This window comes from Ptychodera flava, chromosome 11 (assembly GCF_041260155.1).
Source record: "Ptychodera flava strain L36383 chromosome 11, AS_Pfla_20210202, whole genome shotgun sequence".
Classification (NCBI taxonomy): Eukaryota; Metazoa; Hemichordata; class Enteropneusta; family Ptychoderidae; genus Ptychodera; species Ptychodera flava.
In genome coordinates this window covers 43,867,213-43,888,485 of record NC_091938.1, presented here as the reverse complement: position 1 = coordinate 43,888,485, position 21,273 = coordinate 43,867,213, and the positions used below count along the sequence as shown (strand labels likewise).

Genomic DNA, 21,273 nt, shown 5'->3' with positions numbered 1-21,273 from the left:
AGGTGCTTGAACCGTTGTTCACCGACTTGTTACGCCTATGTTGTCCCTGTGAAGTTCGGCTAACGGCCGAGTCTAACGGGAGTTGGCAGACCTGTGTTTGGTTTATACCGTAGTATGACCGACTCAGGTAGAGGTACCTGTCGGTATATTCCGAGTTTTACGCACTCGGGCGTCAATGACGGGTCGTCATCACCGCTGATGACGTAGACGTGCTGGCCACTTATTTAACGGTTTGCCCAACGGACGAGGCCGAGACAGCTGTTGACAATTTTGGCATCCTTCATCTTTGACCGCCTTAGTTGGGTAAGCCGCTCGGCAGGCGACGGTTATGACCTAAACAAGCCGCTGAAGCACTGTTCGTTGCCGTACAAGAACGAGACGGCCAGTCCATTACTGCTTAATGGGCGATCTGTCGGGTTGGCTTGTCACCGACTTGGATGACAATACGCCCTGCGCAGGCGTACTTAGAAGGGACATGAGGTTAAAGATACGGGTTTCCCACCCGTACTAAACATGGGCTTGGGCCAACGTCCTTGGGTGGCAGGTGCGCATGCCACGTACCCAGCTGGACGGAATGTCAAGTTGAGATGCTAATGACATTGACTATGTTATGCTAAGTGCTCGAGGGATTTGCATCGCAAATGAGTATTATTAGCATATCAAATGGTGCGGACAGGCAATTTACATGACGGGTAGGAATGTCAGCGCCGGTTGGTGGACTGATTGCGTAGGTCCATTATAATAACAGGTGGATGCATATATAAACACCCCTGCGTCCAATCATGTCCAGGGCTTTGTTTCTCTGTGGCTTTAAAAGGGTGGGACCTGCTAGTCTGTCGACACTGTTCCAGACATGAGCTTGACGGACCGAAAAAGTTTTCTGAAGGCGAGCAGACGACTGAAGCTCAAAGACGCAGAGTCTCCGGGCGGTAGTGGTAGCGATCGTTGTGATGTCCCTAGTAAACGTTCTAAGAAGTCGGGCAAGAAACGCTCCCGTAAGGCGAAGCTATCTCCGGCTGAAAAACCCAGTGGTAAGCGTAAACGTAAGACTGATCGTTCTGCCGATGAGGATGATGACGGGTCACCGGTTGCCAGTGGTTCTCACCCGGCTGCTCCGGGAGAGACTACTTCACCTGCAGAGACTACATCTGCTCTTGTGGGAGATACTTCACCTGCACAGACTACGTCTGCTGCTGCTAGTGAGACAGTGAGTAACGAGACGGCTGATGCCATTGGTTCTCTCCCGGCTGCTCCGGGAGAGACACCACCTGTTGCGTGCACTATGAGCCCTCATCCTGCGTCAGGAGAGGTTCCTGTGCCCAGTGCGAAAGAGCTTGAGTCCTCGTCATCAGCAGAGGCTGCCCAGCCCGCTCCTGCCATAGTTTCATGTGCTGCGATGTCCCCGCCGAAAAAGATAGTGCGGAGGGTTCGTTATCAGGATAGCCCACCTGATTTTGAGCCAGATATGATCCTTGATGCCGCTACGGGCGAGTTTCAGGCCCAGACGCCCAGACGACGGTGATATCACCGCTGAGTCCGACTCGGAGGTTGACGAGGATGCGGCAGAGGACGATGACTTTTATGACAGGCAGTATGTAGGTGAGGCAAGCTCTGACGACGATGATGACATTGCTGCAGTGTTGGCGGAGGACGACACCCCTCCTGTCTGGCGTATGTCGGAAACTACCGATGCTAATATATTTGAGGAGACCGATTTTGACCATGAGAGAGGACCGACTTTCACCTTGCCCAGCCACTCCCGTGAGATCGATTACTTTTTTAAGTTTATTCCAGCTACACTGATCAGATTGGCCAAGGACGAGACTAATAAATACGCCAAATTCCACCAGCGATATATCGCTAGGAAAATAGATAAATACTGGCGTAACGCTGACTACTGAGAGGTGCAGGCGTTCATTGGCGTCTTAGTCTGTATGGGTATCGACCGTAAATCATCAGTGGAGGATTATTGGTCTAGCGATCCCTTTCTGAGAAACCAGGGTATTTCTACTGTGATTACCCGCAGTCGCTTTCAGCAGTTTATGCGATACTTTCATCTGGCAGACCCAGAGAACGATCCACGTCGTGATCCTGATGAGGCACGCCGCCGACGTCGGTGTCAGGAGGATCCCCTTTATAAAATCAATCCATGGATGGAGCCCATAGTTGACAGGTGCGTAAATAATTATAAGATGGGTAGAGAGATCTCCATCGACGAGGGCATGGTGCGATTTAAGGGCCGTTCTAAATTTAAGCAGAGATTACCGCATAAGCCTGATGGGACGGTTTCAAGATATGGCAGCTGTGCGACTCCACCACTGCATACATCGCTAACTTTGCACCGTACCTAGGTGTGAAATTTCGGGATCGGACTGATGGGAGACGGCAGGAGCGAGGTGTGGTGAAAAGAATTACGATGGAGCTGGTCCAGCCATTCTGTGGATATAATCACAGCCTATTCTGTGATAGCCTGTTTAGCACGGTCGTTACTGCTAGAGAGCTGATGGAGACCGGGATCTACATGGTCGGGAGTTTTAACCGCCGTAATCGTCGCACCATGCTCCCTCAATTAATTCCGCCGGGTAAGAGGAAGCGCCTTCCTCTGTCTGTTGGGGATATGAAAGCCACGACCAGAACGGACTCTCGTCTTAACATCACTGCTTATCGGGATAGTAACGCTCAGGTGCTGATCTTGAATACGGTCTATCCACCCTTGGAGTGCGTGCCAGTGGGGGAGGGAGACGAGCAGCGACAAGTGCCTCTGTCGCTGTATAATTATCGCCGGTACATGGGAGGCGTCGACCGAGCCAACCAGAAGCGCAAGTACTTTCACACTGGGCGCAAGAACCACAGATGGTGGACATATCTGGCATGTTACCTGATTGATGTTGCCCTGGTAAATGCATATATATGCTTCAAGCATGTACACCCTGATAGTAAGTGACCCATAAGATGTTTATCTGCGTGTCGGGAAACAACTCATTGGCGGTTATTGTGGGCGATCGCAGCCCAGTGTGAGAGAGGTCGAGGCCACCGTTTCTCTTGCCTCGTACATCAATCCACAAAATCAGCCGATGCACGTTGTCAGCCGTTTGGAGGGGCGGCAGAAATGCTGTAAAGTATGCAGCAGAGAGGGTAAGACCACTGCGAGCAGACGACTGTCTGAGACGTCCAAAGGATGTAGTCTGTGCGGGGTTCATCTTCACGAGGGCGAGTGTTTTGCGGCTTTTCATCATCGCATGATGCTACGAGGTAAGAGGAGCGTTGGCGTGCAGACCTCTACTCACACAGCCCCGAGGACACCCATCAGCAAGAGAACCCGACGTAAATAACGGACAGGGGACAGCTTCGCCTAACAGTGGCTTGACTGTATTCTTAACACGGACCATGATCACATTTTGAGCACGGTTTTGCCGTTTGTTTGTGCTTTACGATCCCGCTGATTGTAAATTGAAACACTGATTATTTTGTACAATCCCCCGATTGTAATCTTTGTAACACGGACCATGCACTCGGACGTCGAGACAGACTCTGAGATTTATTATTCCGCATAATGTAAATTATTCCCGAATAAAATACTATCTATGGATAGCATATTTTCGTTTGTTTTGTTTAGACGGATTATTTTGTACAATTCCCCCTATTATAATTTTTGAAACACGGATCTGCCACCCCGATTGTAATTTTTGAAACACGGACCATGCACTCGGACGTCGAGACAGACTCCGAGATTTATTGTTCGGCATAATGTAAATTATTCCCGAATAAAATACTATCTATGATCGCATATTTTCGTTTGTTTTGTTTTTACCCCCACTTTCGTTTTTGGCAGATCCGTAAGGACGCTATAGTAATGGATGAACGTGCGTTGTATCACGTGGGAGGGGCACAGCCCAACGGAGACTGTGCTCGTGCGACGTAGACGTTGTACCAACCATCTGTCGTTTGGGTTAGTGCATAGAGCAGTTGCACTGTCCAGAGCTAAGGTGGTACAAAACTGCACCTTAGTAACAACTGCACAACTAACCTGTTAGGAAACGGTAACACTAACGAGCTAAGTGTGCACTGAACTGGCCAAACTACGTACACGCCTTCCTTCAATGGCGAAGCTATGTCGTTGACACTACGTCAAAGCAGACTGCACTGTGCGACTCTTCCAAGTCGTTCAAAGTACGTGGCCAAGTGACACAGCCCAGGGGAAACAGGACAGGTTTGAGGGTGCTGCCGCACCCATAGCACTAACCCCTGGGTCTTCTACTAACCCACGAGAGAGGTGATGTTTCCCCGGTGTGGCCGTGCGTTCCGGCGAACGAGCTTTACTTCCGCAAAAGTAAGCTAGAAAAGGGCATAAAAGTGCACGTCCCCCGGGGCAAACAACGCCCGTGACCTCGTCATTTTCTGGACACAACCTCATCAGCGGTTGCCCCTCTATACGGGCATGCAAAAATTTTTGAAGTCTAACACGTATATGGTCGGTAATCGTACCCCGAAAATGCGGTATTTTCCCGCCAAATGCCTGGCAGGAAAGCGTGCAGGAGAGCCTATCTTCTGTAGACACGGAAAAGGGGGCCGGTTTTGACCGACTTGGCAGGATAACGGACAGAGATAGTTTGTCTCCTTTTCTCAATCGTACAGAGATAAATGTGACACAGAAACCTTATATAGCAAGGGCAATGAACTTAAACGTAACTCTAAATGGACTGACATGCTTTCATATGCAAAATCTGCCTACGGAAAGTACAAAAAGTATCAAAATTGAACTAAAATTAGTCCCTTTCATGTAAATGTTCTTGCTACACTATACAACGCCTGTTGCCAAAGTATTAAAGGTCTGGTGAAATGCCCATGTTGCAAAATCACAAAAATACAGTTGATGGTCTATAAAACAGTTGCATTCATTTCTTTTTTCGTTTAGCGCGCGTGATTATGAAATATGGCAAAAGAAAAATGCAATGTGGGCGTGTCCCCCGAGCCTCTCCAGTCGACTTTTTTCGGCTTTCCGAAGTTTGCCCGACGTCGTATCTCATAACGGGAAGTGAAGTATTTCACACCTCCATAAGCTCCCCACGGGGGGTAACTTCTAGGGTTTCCGCTTACATGATCAGGACAGTGTCCTCCTTCACTTTGGGAAGATGTTGTTCTTTTGGTGGCTGTGACAGCGGCAAGAACATGAACGGCTCAACTGTAAACTTTTTCAAGTTCCCGTCAAGTGTGGAGTGTTTGAACCATAATGTGCTTGTCTCGGCTGGTTCGTACGATCGGCCACGGTCCCTCGGCTGAGCCTGCCTCGCTACTCGCTACACAGAAGGTTGGGACCGCAATGCAAGTCAACTGCATGAACACCAACACTGAACGTTGTGACTGCCATTAAAATGCACTAGTCTACAACACGGAACGTCGTGACCGCAATGCAAATCGACAGTAAAAAACGTAAATGGGACCGTGATTAAAATGCACTACAACTACGACACGGAAGGTTGGAACCACGATGCAAATCAGCTGCATGAACAGCAACACTGAACGCTGAGACTACCATTAAAAATGAACAACAACATGGAACGTAGAGATCATGATACAAATCATGGAGGTAGAGTCCTCCATTATACAAATCGACAGCAACACGGAACGCGTCGTTGGGACGGCAATTACTGAGGCTAAATTGAAGAACAACGGTGAATACCGGACCACGAGGAACGCGATGCAACTCGACCACAACATGGAATGTTTAAGACCGTGATTAAAATGCACAACACAGAACATCTAGACCGCAATCAGTGTAAATCAACTATAACACCGAACCTTTTTGCCTCGATTAAAATGCGTATGTCTGCTATGTATAGCAAAAGTTTCAATTCTCGCGAGCGAGCGTTCCTATGCCCGCTGTACACTTGACAAAATGACGTCAAATTTATCACAAGGGCTCGATTGCGTGTGTGTAAGTTTCAATTCTCGCGAGAGCCATTTATGCATGCTGTACACTAGACTAGATGACGTCAAATCTCTCGCGAGACTTGGCTCGATTGCAAATACGTACGACGCGACGGAAAGAACGCAATAATACGGAAGTAGACACAGTTTTTGCGAATCGCCGAGAGAGAAGCGCAGATTAAACAAAGACTAAAAAACCCACGTTTTTTCTTTATTTACCATATTTTTTAAACAAAAATCAGTTTCGCCACTGTGGCGAATTAGGATCGAGTTTTTTTTCGCCACTTCGGATTTCGATTCGCATTGGCGAACGTGGCGAATGGGCAGCGCGAAGCCTGTTTTGTTAGCGGATACCGGGCAGAGATAAGGCGGCGTTGGACCGCTATTCGATGTAAATGAACACACCTGTGACGTCACAGACGGCCAACCTTGACTCCCGCTGAGGGCGTGACCTGAGTGTCGCAAAATGACCCCATGAAAGCCGCGCATAGAAATATCAAAAAAATTAACACTTGCGCGTACTTTTAGGTTGCAATTTTGTTGCGAGTGTAATAGTATTGACCTCCTGGAAGATATTCTGTCACACGACCGGGACCATTTCACCAGACCTTTAACAGGTGTCAATAACGGTCAAAAGCATCGAAGTGTGACACCCATGATATTTGATATGCCATTCCAGCCAGCTCAGTGCATGCAGTGCGCGATGGGTGGCCCCTTCTATGTACAGTTGGCGGCGCGCAGCACTTCAAAGAGAGGGAATCGCGCAATCGCACAGCCTAGATGAAACACTGGTACTGGTAGTTTTCACACTATGTAAAATGACAGAATAGCTGATAGCCAGAGGTAGCTTGTTCAGATTGTCACGTGCAGAGAAAAGGAACAAAAGGTGAACTCAGCAGTTTCCGTATAAAATGAAATTTATTACAAAAAATAAAACTAACCGAAGGGATAGAATACAAACTGTAAAAGAGTAAAGGCTATTTATCTCAGCTGGGACGGCAAACAAAAAATAAAACTAACCGAAGGGATAGAATACAAACTGTAAAAGAGTAAAGGCTATTTATCTCAGCTGGGACGGCAAAGCTCCAGTCTCAGAGTTGTAACAGTCAGTCCAGTCTCAGAGTTGTAACAGTCAGTCGGATGAATGAACAGTGCTTTGGCTTCCAGGCTTGAAGTTGCACTAAGTCCACGGTATAAATCCAGCGTGGCAGTGAAGGTCTTGAAAGTCTTGAAATTAATACTGCTGAGTTTCCAAAGACTTGAAGTAACACGCAAGAGACATGATCCCAAAAGTCTGACTGCAAGCCTGCTGTCCCAGTATTTATACTCATTTGGTTATATAATGAGCATATAAGAACAATCTAAAACTTTTATTGACATGCTAATTACTTTTCTAGAATTATCTCTCTTACACAACTAATTAAATTTCCAGAATATTTCAAACATGGCTAATTGAATTCAAGGTTGTGAGGTCATGAAGGACAGTGACCTTGAGAATGTTACAGACTAATTAAACTCAGGTCATGATGAGTGTGGGGGAAAATGACCTACATACAAGATCTATTAATACTGGCTAAAAATGATGCAGGTTGAATAGTTAGGTAGCTATGGTGAAGAAAAGCTTAATATCTACCAAAAATCTGTAATGCTTACAATGTAATAATCAATAGCAACTGAATAGCTTCTTGTCTAAATATCTCAAAGTTAGCTAAACTGTCAATCCAGCAATCTCCACTTACAGTATGTGTTTAGCACCAAAGTAGTCAGAGTGAACCATTTAGGTAGGCCCATTTGTCTGATATTAGACTTGTACATATGTGTGTTTGAGTTTGTAGGTCACTTAATTTAAAATGGCTGAATAACAGTATGTTGTATTCTACCTTTTTAAAACTTTAATTCAGTGTATTTCACAGGTTTGTGTCTAAGAATAAGTAATTTTCCTTGGAACTAATTACCTGAAATGAAAATTGATTAAGCATACTAGATATCTGCCAAAATATGGCAATCCAGAGTTTTAAAAAATGAAAAAAACTGTATTTTGAACAATCTTTTGATGTTGGTTTGTGCTTTTTTGTCAACAGTACTCAGAAAAAGCCCAGGAGAAAGCTTATGAGGCATGTCCCACAGATGAGGAAAAATATCTTGGTGCTTTGGATACGAGTCTGAGTGAAGAAAGCAAAGAATCATTTAAAACATGGAAAGTTCATGATGATGCCACAAACAACTTTTGTCAGGTTGATGGTAAGTGTCTATCCTACTATATGGTTTATATAATATACATGTTGTAAACTCTATCACAACTGGAAGCATATGCTATTCAGAGTAATAAACTTGTTACTCTTTCAATTTTTAGCTCATATTTGGTTTTGTATATAAATACCAAAAATAGCTTATATGATGAGTCGGTGGCGTCTGTATGTCTGTATATTTGTGGGTATGTGCGGATGTATGTCCATCACACACAAAGGCTCCCATACCGCCAGAGCTACCATCTCAGTATTTGACGTACAGGTAGATGCAGGGGTTGAGATGTGAATTTGTTCAAATGAACACATCAGTGTCAAAAATGTGCAAATGAGGTAAGAAAAAGTGAAATCCTGCAAATGTGCAGGCCAGTAAAGAAACAGGCCAACTCCACTGATCTTCAGTCATTTCCTGTCATTGTTTATGAACTGTCACATATTAACTGACCTGATGAAACCATAGACAGGGGGGGGGGGTAGACCGTCTATACTTAAACTAAAAGGGGCTTGTTTCTGCTATGCATGTTGCTAAAGTTGACCTCCAGTACCTAAAGTTTCAGACCTTAATTACTTTTGTCATTCTTGTTTTTCTGGTTTAAATATTTCTTGTTGTTTTTCTGGTTGTACTGTGCAGAAATCATTGTCATAACATCAAAATAGAATTTTCCTGCACTGAACAGATAGAAACAACATTTATTGTTGATCATTGGTAACCCATACTGGTATATACCAATTCTGATCAAATTTGAGCGACACCGTATAACTTATTGCGGTATTTTTGCAGTGTATGGCTGTCCCTATCAAAAACTCAAAAACTGTAGCACTTACCATCTTAGTATTCAGGGTGCAGGTGCACCCGTTGGAGAAGGTATGAATTTGTTCAAATAATTGTCAGTGTTAAAAATATGTAAATGAGGTATCAAAACAAAAATTCCGGCAAACTGCTAATACTCTCTTACTACCGGCCAGATCAGGTTGAAAGTTGGCATGCAGGGTTCTGTAGGTAAACTCAGTTCAGTTCTTTCAAATTCTGGTGAAATTTGCTTGTTTGTATTTTTGGAGTAGTTTTTAGTCCTTTGGACTGTATGGTCCAAGTGCCGTGGACAAGAGATATCTCAAAAACCCTTCAGTAAATTTTTCTGAAATTTGATTTGACTTTGGATGGTCACTCAGGCAAACATCTCAAACAATCTTTTAGCTTTTTTTGATTGAATCATTTTAAAGTCACTTTTTACCTTTTTTGTGAAAATCAGTATTTTCAATTTATGTTCAAAACCTCTGATTCGATCATTTTGTTGTTTGGCATGGGTGTTCGTTTAGTTCAAATGTTGTCGGAAATGTTCAAAGTGTGATGGTGTATGCCTTGTGTTTTTTTAGCTCACATTTGGTATACCAATGTGAGGTAATCGTATAAGCCGAATCAGTTCATTTGCATTCCATTTGCATGTCTGTGTGTATGTATGTATGTATGTATGTATGTATGTATGTATGTATGTATGTATGTATGTATGTATGTATGTATGTATGTATGTATGTCCGTCCACATCAAAAACAGCTAAACGGCAGAACCTACTGTCTTAGTATTTGGTGTACAGGTGCACCTAGGGGTGGAGATGTGAATTTGTTCAAATGAACTTGTCAGTGTCAAAAATATGCAAATGAGGGGGAAAAAAGGAAAAACCCTGCAAATTGCTAAAACTATGTAACTGTTGGTCAGATAGGGTTGAAACTTGGTGTGCAGGTTCCTTTAGGTATTCTAAAGCAGGTGTGTAAAATTTAGGATGAAATTTGCATGTTCCTATTTTTCAGGTAATTTTTTCAGTTTTTAGTAAAAAAATGTTTAACTCTGAAACCATTCATCTGATTGCTCTGAAAGTTGGTATACATGTTTCTCAGGATGACATCAGTCAAGTGTATACAAATTGAATTGAAATTTTAATATTTGTAATTTTGGGGCAATTTTCCCAATTTTTGGTCAAAATTTTTTTTATTCAAGAATAACTAATCTGATAGCTTTGATATTTGGTATACAGGTTACTAAGGTTGATCCAAATCAGTTTGATGAATATCGTGAAGATATCTTGAATTTTATATTTTTGCTGAATTTTTTGTTATTTTTCTCATTTTAAGTAAAATTTCTTCTTCTCTGAAACCGCTAGCCCAATTGCTCTCAAATTTGGATTGGATGTTTGCAAGGGTGTTACCCTTCTAATTGTTGGAATTACGACAAAATTTGAAATATAACTGTTTTGGGACAATTTTGTTATTTTTGGTCAAAAATCGTAAAAAATATTTTCATTTTAAAGCCCCTGGACAGACGGCTTTTACATCTGGTGTACAGATGTCCAGGGATGACAATAGTTAGATATGTGGAAATTGTCGTGAAATATGCAAATTCGTATTTTTAAGACAATTTTGTCATATGGTCAAGAAAACTTGTTCTCAAAATTACTTGTCTGATAGCTTTGTAATTTGGTACAAAAGTCCCGAGGGATGTTATTAGATAAATTTTCTGCTCAAAGTGTTGTAAAACCCCCAAATATTTATATTTTAGGCCAAAAAAAAAAATAGTTTGTTTCTCATCCTCGCGCGCGTCAATGTAGACCCGCCGCGCCAACCTTTTTTTTTTGCATCTCAAGAGGGAACGAAAAAAAAATGAAAAAAAAACTAACGCAAAAATACGCGACGATAGTGCGCCACACACGGCTGCGTATGTAAACTTAACTAGGCATGCGCAATGTACAGTTCTGAATGATGCATGGCGTATTGTGATCTGTCATGTTTATCTCCATAAAAGTCACGACCGGGGCGAAAGTACTGAGACCCTTTGGTCTCGTGGATGTAAATGCCCAGTGTTCTTTGACAGAAGTGTATCAAGACCTCACAAGAGGAGTGTTGTCCACTGGCGATCGATTTATCCTACCGAATGATTATGAACAGTGCTGTGTCGAGGTGCTTGTGTCGAAGGAGTTGAATGGAAAGTTCCAGAGCGTACCGTTAACGGCGAAAGTTACCGACTGCTTAGACTTTGGCAAGTACTTTCAGTTTACGTTGAACAATGATGAAAACCCCACAAATAAAAGCACCAGACCTACTGTGAATGCATTTGATTTACTGCTTCGTTCTCGGGGTGAAAAAGTGTGGCCAGCTTTCCGAAATATAGATAGACCAAACGCAAGATTTCAGCTGCATAATGCCATTGTGAGGTGGCTTCAAGGTCAAGATCTAGGGTGGCAAAAACAAAGTAAATCCATGGGAGATCAGTTTGTTCGTGTTCTCGGAGACTGTTTATGGATCACTGACCCACATCGACAAACGTTCCATCAACGATCTTGCCCGATACCAGAGAACTTTGATATATTCCAGGGGTACAATTTACCACAATCTCACAAACACGTATTGAAGCCATTGAATGCTGACGAACTCACATCTATAGCACAGCAATTATTCAACATCCTTGAACAGGTAAGGAAAGGTAGACATTTGAAAATAGTCATTATTTTAGCCTATACCCTGTGTATTTGACAAATTATGATTTGCCATAAAATATGCAAAATTGTTTTACAACTGATTATTAGCTCCCATAGCCATATGTATATATGGCAATGGAAGCTATTCTTATAGGCTAGGGAAATGTCTGTATGTCTGTATGTCTGTATGTCTGTATGTCTGTATGTCTGTATGTCTGTATGTCTGTCCGTCAACATCAAAAACTCCAAAACCGCTGTACATTTCATCTTGATATTTGGTGTGTACATGGATGATGGGCTGTAGATGAGATTTTGTTCAAATGAAGTTGTCATTGCCAAAAATATGCAAATTAAGTGAAAAAATGTAAAAACAGTCAAAATTGAAAAACTCAATAACCACTGAGCAGATTACATGAAAAATTAGCATGTAAGTACTTTGGGCTGACATGAAATGATTGTGCACATCTTGGGTCAGTATCTTGGACTTGCTATTTTTCATGAATTTTTTTGTAATTTTCTCCCATTTTTGGTCAAAAAATCTCCTGCTCTGAAACCACAAGTCCGATTGATTTGAAACTTGGTATGGAAGTGCATAGGAGTGACCTTTCCCAAATTTGGGCAAATCATGGTGAAATTTGCATATTTTTAGTTTACACGTCCATAGACTCCCATGTATAAGGCAGATCTCCATAGACTCCCATGTATAAGGCCACGAAAAATAAAAATTTAGTTTCTCATCGTATTCATATTGCATAAAGGATGCAGTGACACAATTTTTAGTCCCCACGGATGAAGTCCAGTGAGCTTATAGATTGGGTCATGTCCGTCTGTTCGTCCATCCGTGAGTCCATCCGTTCACGCAGATATCTCGGATATTTTGACAAAATGTCATGTGACCTTGATGACCTTTTATCTCAAATATACATATTTGTCCATAACTCAGTAACCACAAGTGCTACCACCCTTCATATATGGTATGATGGGACAGCTTGTGACGCCACATATTGTACCTCATTAATTATGCACATATCTAATTTTGAGCGAGCCAATAGAGCTAGAGGTCTGATTTTTCGTATATATGGGGATAACTTAGCAAAACAATTTTTTTGACAAAATGGCACGTGACCTCGGTGACCTTTGACCTCGAATATACATATTTGTCCATAACTCAGTAACCACAAGTGCTACAGCCTTCATGTATGGTATGATGGGACACCTTATGACGCCACATATTGTACCTCATTAATTATGTGCATATCTAATTTTGAGCGATCCAATAGAGCTAGAGGTCTGATTTTTGGTATATAGGGATAACTATAGGAGAGAAATTTTTTGACCAAATGTCATGTGACCTCGATGACCTTTTACCTAAAATATATGTTTATGTCAATAAATAAGTAACCACAAGTGCTATGTCCTTTGTATTTAGTAGGATGGGAGACCTTATGACAACACACGCTTTACCTCATTAATTATGTACACATCTAATTCTGGGCAAGCGAATAGAGCTAGAGATCTGATTTTTTGGCATATAGGGATTAATTTAGCAATATAATTTTTTTTTTCAAAATGTCATGTGACCTCGATGACCTTTGACCTTGATTATACATATATATGCATATTTCAGTAACCACAAGTTCTATACCCTCCAATTTTGATAGGATATTAGACCTTAAGATGTCACATCTTGTACCTCATTTATAATGCGCATATGTATTTCTTGGCTGGCCAATACTGCTAGAGGTCTGATTTTTTTTCCCGATTTAGAACCATAACTTAAACATGCCTCATGTGTTTCAAATTGGGAACAACAACATAGACCTATGTGCCCATAGATCTCAACATATACACTCCAGTGATACTTCTTAATGACCACATTTTCCTGCCCCATCAAGACTAATACTCCTATTACAAGTGGGGACTATGTCATTGTAAATGACTTGTTGAGTTAATATGGTTGTATCACAGTATTCGATATATCTAATTCTGTATTTTTTCCATTTTATATTCTGAATAATTACATTAAACATATTTCACTGTCTCCAGTACATTTCATTTAAGTTTTTTCACTTCATGCACTTTATCCCTTTCACACATGTTCAAATATCTGACCAGAGAACAAACACTAAGTAGTCCAGGATGGGAGCTACAGTGTCATTGACGCTATTTTTATTAATAGGTAACTTTTAAAACACATATACAGTTGTCCCATCCTCCATCTTTTTGAATTGTTTATTTTCTGTTTACTATTGTTGTGTCTTGTATACTGTACCTATATGTATATATTTAGTGTATCTTTGTGTATTTTATTCAATACATAAAAATCCATTTATGGATGCATTGACTTAGAAAAATTAAATTCAAAAATTCAAATTCAAATTCCATCTTTTTTCACTTGAAAAAAATTTAAGAAGTTCTATATGTAGCTATATATATACACACAGTCTCCAGTCATTGTACTTTTTTAACTCTGTGATGGTGGCAAGCAAAATACTTTTTAATATGGATGAGAACACTTTCATATGACAAGTGATAAAATTCAGTATCCCTGATGAAGTCACAAAATGAAGATATAGTGTTGTTCATTCAAACATTTAGTAGACATACCTGTACAACTTGAAATGCTGTTGTTTGTGATAGTCTTTTTAATCAATTATTTGATTGTGTATATGAAAAAATGTTAAACTTTGCAACTGTGAAAATTTATACAGGAAAATTAGTAATTGAAATATTTCATTGTTTTCTCAAACTTTTCTTGTCTCTCATATTTTGCAGACATGGATTTTGAAGGATGAGTGGGCTAAGATCAGAAAATCTGTTCAAACTCTTGCAGAGAATCTTCATAAATATGCAGTATATTTGAAAGAAAAGTGTGTCTGTGTTTCAAGTCAGCAGAAATTACTGCATCCAGTGAGTATTGATTCATACCTCTTGCATAACACATAACAAGTAAAACACATATTCACTGCTCCCTATATACCAAGTGGTATTCTACAATTGTATGTGATTTATTTTTAATTGGTATTTTTAATTTTTTAATTTTACAAGGTACGTGGTGCTGAGGATTCCATTGGTATCATTCAACTGAAAGTTGCAACTTTTCAGTCTCTGGATACTTCAAGGAAATTGGCCCCAGTGATTGCTGCTCTACGTGAGAAGGATAACTACCAGTTTGTCAATGTGAATGAACTCCTGCCTACTGACAGTCGTGCACGGTACAATTTCATTTGCCTAGTAAAGAGGGCAGGATTACCATTCAAGGCAACTCTGTACACATATGCAGCTGGCGGAAATGTTGGAAACTTTCATTTTATGTGGAAGGTAGATACCAATGATGGAGAAGACACCATATTGACCAAAGCAACAACTCTGTCCACAGAAATACAAGAGCTGGTGCCCCACTTTCATACAAGACAGATGAGAAGAGAATTTTGTGACAAATTCGGAAAAGTGGCTAATGTGAAACCTGTCTACTTGAGGGAAATGTACAGAAGGCTGACAAATGACTGTACTGCTGTATCAAGTGATATGGATCAAAGACTTCAACATATGCTGGACTTCCAGGATCCTGACATTGTGGTTGACCTGCGTGAACTCAACTGTGGCCGTCCAGCAAAATACGATGTATTTTGGGATCAGACTGATACATATCTGTCCAATGTGGTGGAAACCGCAGTCCAAGAGCGAAGGCATGATAGTATCTGCTATCTTGCAACGGCAATGTCAGTTCGGCATTTGCTGGAAACAGTTGAGAAAAGATGTCCTCCTGGCACAGCCATTCCATCCAAACAGTGGCTTAGGTTACAGTTTTGGCCTAAAAACCCAAGTACCAAAGCATCCCTACAATACACAGGACGTTTGAATATCAAATACATGGTACAACAACGGCAGCTCAGAAACCAGCACGAAGATGCACACTATGCTTCAGCCATTTTTCGCTATGAGAAGGAAATGGCCATTCGGTTTCGAGAAAATGCAACATTTGTTACCATGGATGACAAACACAAAATCAAGGTAGGGGAACCAGGCCATCCTGTAGCTGCTGTTGAGCGTGGAAAACAGGTGCTGGTTGGGTCTGGTCAAAGTTTCCAAGTGTCTGACCATGATTTTACCAAGCTCACCTTGACTCCTAGCATCACCTTGCGAGTAGATATTCCAGAGAATATTGAAGGCAGTTTCTACAGGAGCAGGGTGTTTGCAGGAATCAAAGATAGCACTTTCCAGAGTTCATCACCGCAAAGACATGCTGCAGAGTTGTGCCAAATTCTCAAGGGAGAAGACATCAGATCAGAATTGCTCTTTGTATACACTGATGGTGGGCCTGATCACAGAGTTAGTTATCTGTCAGTCCAGTTGACATACATTGCTATCTTTCTCCATGGTGACTATGACGCTGTTGTAGCTGCACGTACGCCTCCTGGCCATTCATGGAAGAATCCAACAGAACGCATCATGTCAACTGTCAACTTGGCCCTACAAGCAGTAGGTGTAATGAGGAGCAGTATGCCAGAAAATTTTTAAAAGATCTTTCAAAAGTGTAACTCCATGGCAGACATCAGAGAACAAGCAAAGAAAATTCCTGGTTTGAGAGAAGCTGTAACAGATGGCTTGCAGCAACCCATCTGTCTGATCACATCACTTCTGCAGAACCTTAGACTGAAGGAAGAACCCTTTCAAGTATTCTTGCCAGCATCTGATACTGATATGGAAGTACTGCAACATTGCCTGCAACAAATAGATGGTTCCCTACATATGAAGCTCACCAAGAAGGAAGCCCAAAAGTCAGCTGCACTATCAAAGTTCTATGAGCAGCACTGTCAGAGCCGTGCCTATGCTTTTACAGTGAAAAAGTGCAATGACTCAGCATGTCCATTTCACAAAGCACCCAGATTGCCGACAGAGAAGTTTAGTGATTTGCACTTCTTACCAGACCCTATGATGGCAGATGACAACCTGCACTATAAAGACTTTAATGATGTCTATGGAACCCCTACTAGTGAATGTCAGCAACCATCCCTTCAACGGCAAAAGAATGAACATCATGGTGTACCCTTCAACCCAAGTGCTCAGACAGCCGGCAGAGTGAGGCAAACCATCAAACCCCGTGTGTTACACAGTGCTAAGAAGTTAACAAATGAGCAGAAAATCCAGCTTGAAGCAGCCCTTGATGATGTAGATTACTCATGTGGTTCTACGTTGGAGGCAAATGTCCCTGATGGTGTAGAAAACCACATATTGAAGTTGGTTTATGTAAGGAGAGATGTCAAGTGCAACCAACCAATAGAAATACCCTACTACAGCTCTGGAGTCTTCCCTGCTGTATGTTGCTACTGTGCTGATAGCAGTTCATTGGTCACTGGAGAAGCAGCCGTTGATGTTTATCCAACTTGTGATACTTGTTATGGAAAAAATCCACGATATCTTAAACGAAAAAGAAAAGTTTTCACTAAAAGAACAAATTAAACCGTTCAGATCATACCAAAGCAACACAAATATTTTATGATAAACAAAACTGAACTAGACAGAACATTGAACATCACACAGTGCTGTAACATTCCATTCAGAACTGTACACTATGTCATTGAAAGCTATCAAAACTGCATTCTGTACTAACAGTCAAAAAGCAGCACTGTTGATATGCTAAAAATTTGCTGTGCATTATCCCTGCATGCATTCCTATGTTCTCATGTTGTAAGCGCGTTGTTGTTGATGGTTGAATAAAAAAAAAAAGTAGCAGCAAAAAAAAACCAAACCGCGTCACCGCATCATTTTTGCATGATGCCTAGGATGAGAAACAAACTATTTTTTTTTTTTGGCATTAGGGAGGAAATCATAATCAAAACAGTCGGCACGCCAAGGAGTCCCTCGAGACTCTGCAGGACGCAGAGGGAAGCCGTCCTGGGCCCTAATCAGCTATTTAATTAGCTCTTCCAGTCTCATGAATGTTGACAATAGGTTAATTTCTTTGACCTCCTGACCCTTGTCAGCTGCAGTCGGCTTTGAGAGGAGTCGATCGGCGCAGCACTCCAATAAAGAATCATTGATATGCTAATTTATTGAACAAGGTTGTAAGAACAGGATTGACAAGTGTCGTATGAAGTTGTGTTTATGACTGAAATTTTACTGTGACTGTCAATCCTCAGTTTGACCATCAAGGTAGGACCTCCATGGTTTGACCTTCTTATGCTGTCAAATAGACATGCATTGCAATGAATTTCGTGTACTCTTTGAAAATATACCTATTAAAGAAACTTGTGCCAAGTGAAGCGTGCTGCTGGTAGTGTCATATCGGTAGTGTTGATACAACTCTGGCTACCATTTATTTATTTTGAAGTAATAAAACATGACGAAAAGTGTTAAAGGGACATTATTTGTATCTTTTCATTTTTTTTTCATTTTTTCGATGACTGAAATCCCCGGTCAAATCAATAGGAGACCTAAATTGTGACTATGGACGGCTTCAAGGATATGTAAAACCACCTTCTTGCTCATTACGGCAAGGTTCAATGTTGGTAAGGGCGTCCGTGCGATTTGAACCAACCGCCATGATTGAACCCCAGTACATGACCAATATTACTACGCATACGTCAACTATCAAAGGACAGCTAGAACGCTGAGCGGCCGTCAACTACACACTAACTTCAGCACAATGCATATCGATGAGCTCACGGCGCATAAACAAGTGCATGTCTCACAAACTACTGTCAAATAGTGAAATAAACAGGGCATTTGCTTGTAAGTTTGATTTTAGTATCGATGACACGGACTGTGAAACAAATAAAACCATAAACGCAATTGGGTTAATGGTAAAACTAAAACGATGTCAGATTGCTGTGGTGATAGTGAAACAGGTACAGAGATCGTTAGCAAATCTTCGTCAACTTTCAGGATTTGTAGGGCATTTTCTTGCCATTACGTTGGTTCGTTTTACAAACACGACATGATCACTTGTTGAACTTGGAAACATCGCACTCGGACTGAACAGTGCACGGTGTAGCATCTGTGACATCGTGACACAGCGCCGAGCGGGTACTGTACTGTCGATTGATACTGCTCGCGATTGGAGTCACCTCTCGATACACAAGATCTGTTCGAATGTTGTTATTCTCTATGCATCGTGTAATTATGTGTATCAGTTGCATCGCATTCGAACCAAAAGTGAGTACATCGCAATGACAGTTGCCTAGACCCTATATGTCGCTTACGGCCTCCATGGGTTTTGCGTAAGTTTAGAAGCGCAGCTGAACACATTGTGTACCTAGCCCTGCATACAGGTCTGTGTGTTCCCGGCGTCATACGGCCTCCTCGCCATATAACGCCGGGAACACAAAGACCTGTATGCAGGGGCTAATCGTGTACCCAGGCGAGGCGGGTGTGCTCGAAAACGAAACTCAGTGCGAGTTTGGGATTAAAAATGGGTTGTTTTTGGTGGAGAAACTGTACGCCGCAACCGAGGTGCTGCCAGCGATTTGGCACAACCCTGCCACGCAGAGCTAGCTTTCACCCAACAATGTACATGATGTACGTGTCAGTCGCCAAAGCAGACAGTAGAGGCCCCTCTGTTGTATATGCTTCAATTTCGCGATCATCTCGACAATAACGTGACTGTCTACTCAAGTTTATCCCTTCATTGTACTCTGTTTTGACATTTCTATGCCCACGGGCTTTGGGCAAGTCTACATATGGAGGTACAAACGAGACGAAAAAATCCGCAATTATAGGCCTTGTCCGAGTCGTCGGCTTCTTGCAGCTTGTAGGCATTTGCAATGCCCATTACAAAAATGTGCTCTGTAGCAGCAAAGAATGGTGTATCTAAGAGCAGGATTGGCCGTCAAGAGCTCCATGAATAACTGAGCGTCAAAATGTGACCGAGCAAACGGCATCGGTAATAGGGAATCCCGAAACTGCTACACTGCGCTCTCGACTTTCACTTCGTATGGTTTATTTTTTTACACGCGGATGCTTATAGCGGCCTAGATAGCAGTTAGCAGTGTGGTCTGATCGCAGGTCAACGGTAGCCCACCATTAACCTCTCACCCACGGTTTTTTATACAGTGTACGCAAACGGGATGGAAGTTGTCTATGGTCGACTGTTCTTTAGACATCTTTCAATAAGTTGAACAACATTATCAACTTCTCGTTTGCAACAATATAAGGTCAAAAGATACAAATAATGTCCCTTTAACAAGGGCATTTGACATTTGATACACTGTCTAGGGTAACATTGCCAAAACACTTGAGCAACATTACAGCAGCAATAAAAGTACAAGTATCGCTGAACGTATTGCATAGAATAGATGGCCACAGCATCAAAACAATAGAAATCTGGTGTAGTCTCCATATCGCTGTGATTTCTCTCTGTCCTTGTTTATTTCTGCAAAGCATCTTTATCGTCATCACAACAGCTCCTTGCCATTGCCTTTTTGCCCTTCGATCATGACAAGGACACAGTCCTTTCGCTTATCAATAGTGCGAACCAAGATGTGATCACCAGTTTCTACAAACTAATAGTCTTTCAATAGTTCTGAACATTGCTCTATTATTATTGTTGCCCGGTCAATTTATTAACCACATGTCCTTTTTACACAGGTGTGAGAATCGGAGCGACCGGGAAATGTGAGCTTGCATCTTAATAAAATTGGTTTTGAAAACCTACAACTTGTATTTTTGTCCGTTACTGTGATCACGGGCCACTGTGCTCCCATCTAGCTGTTTTACTTGATGACCACGGAGCTAGTCTGTTTTTAGCTCCATGGTGGTACGATAGTTTGTTAGGTTGTATACCGTAAGCTAAGTCAACAGTAATGACGTCGTGGAAAAATGCAAGTGTTTTCACTGGCTTACTGATTTCTCGTACTAATAATTATGTTTTATTGAATCGGCGCAATGTCTTGCTATAAGTTAACACATGCACTGTGTTCAGCGAGGTAGTTCACTGCGGTCAATAAACTAGAATTTATTCTCTATGAGGAACGAAAATATTAAATAATTGAATATCATCTATGGCTTGTCATTATGTTGAAAATCCAGCTTCGAAAATGACCAATAAGTTGTGAAAGTATCGTAGCCCTGCGTACCGTGCTGTGTGTTCCGGGCGTTACACAGCCGTGTACGCCCGGAACACACAGCTCGGTACGCAGGGCTAAAAGTATCGGTGCTGTCAACTGCATAACCTGTCCTATCGCCAGGCATTTTACGCAAACAATTTGCCTCCACAAAAGTAGCTTGAATCTATATTTCTAATGTCTATGTCGCTGATCTCGTCGTCGTGTGAACCCCGGGGCGTCTAAGGTACAATTTCGGTGACTTGTAACATAAGACCGTACTGCCGTAAGGTGACTTTGTCCGACCTGGGAAACATGACGAGATGCGACAGAAACAGAAGTTTTAAATATTACCATTGAGGTACACCTCGATAGTGGCACGAGGCTGTTTATTCCCGGCATTATGGTGGGAGGCCGTATAACGCCGAGAACACACAGCCCTAACACCCAGAGCTGTATGAAGCAGTCTCTCCCGTTCGTGAACGAACAGCGTGTCGATGTTAGTGCAAAGCAAAAAAACATTCCTCAGAATGTCATGTCGATGCGACGCGCACTGCACTGATGACGAGTTGTTTTCACAGACCTAGC

General features: G+C 41.9%; 2 protein-coding genes across 4 annotated transcripts in view; both read left to right on the top strand.

Moving 5' to 3' along the window:
- Nucleotides 1–21,273, top strand: part of LOC139144580 (ERO1-like protein beta) — a 306,244-nt gene that overhangs the window by 75,073 nt on the left and 209,898 nt on the right. For both annotated transcript variants that reach the window (XM_070715304.1, XM_070715305.1), the window contains exon 5: nucleotides 8,010–8,169. In XM_070715304.1, coding sequence (XP_070571405.1) covers nucleotides 8,010–8,169 — 160 coding nt within the window. The remainder of the gene's footprint in view (nucleotides 1–8,009; nucleotides 8,170–21,273) is intronic.
- On the top strand, nucleotides 8,643–16,162 carry LOC139144577 (uncharacterized). 2 transcript variants are annotated; one of them, XM_070715299.1, is made up of 3 exons: nucleotides 8,643–11,636; nucleotides 14,417–14,551; nucleotides 14,690–16,162. In XM_070715299.1, exons 1-3 carry the CDS (start codon nucleotides 10,950–10,952, stop codon nucleotides 16,160–16,162), a joined length of 2,295 nt encoding a protein of 764 aa, XP_070571400.1. In that variant the 5' UTR covers nucleotides 8,643–10,949. The 2 variants fall into 2 exon arrangements, with proteins under 2 accessions (XP_070571400.1, XP_070571401.1); XM_070715300.1 differs by lacking the exon at nucleotides 14,417–14,551 and having other exon boundaries at nucleotides 10,934–11,636.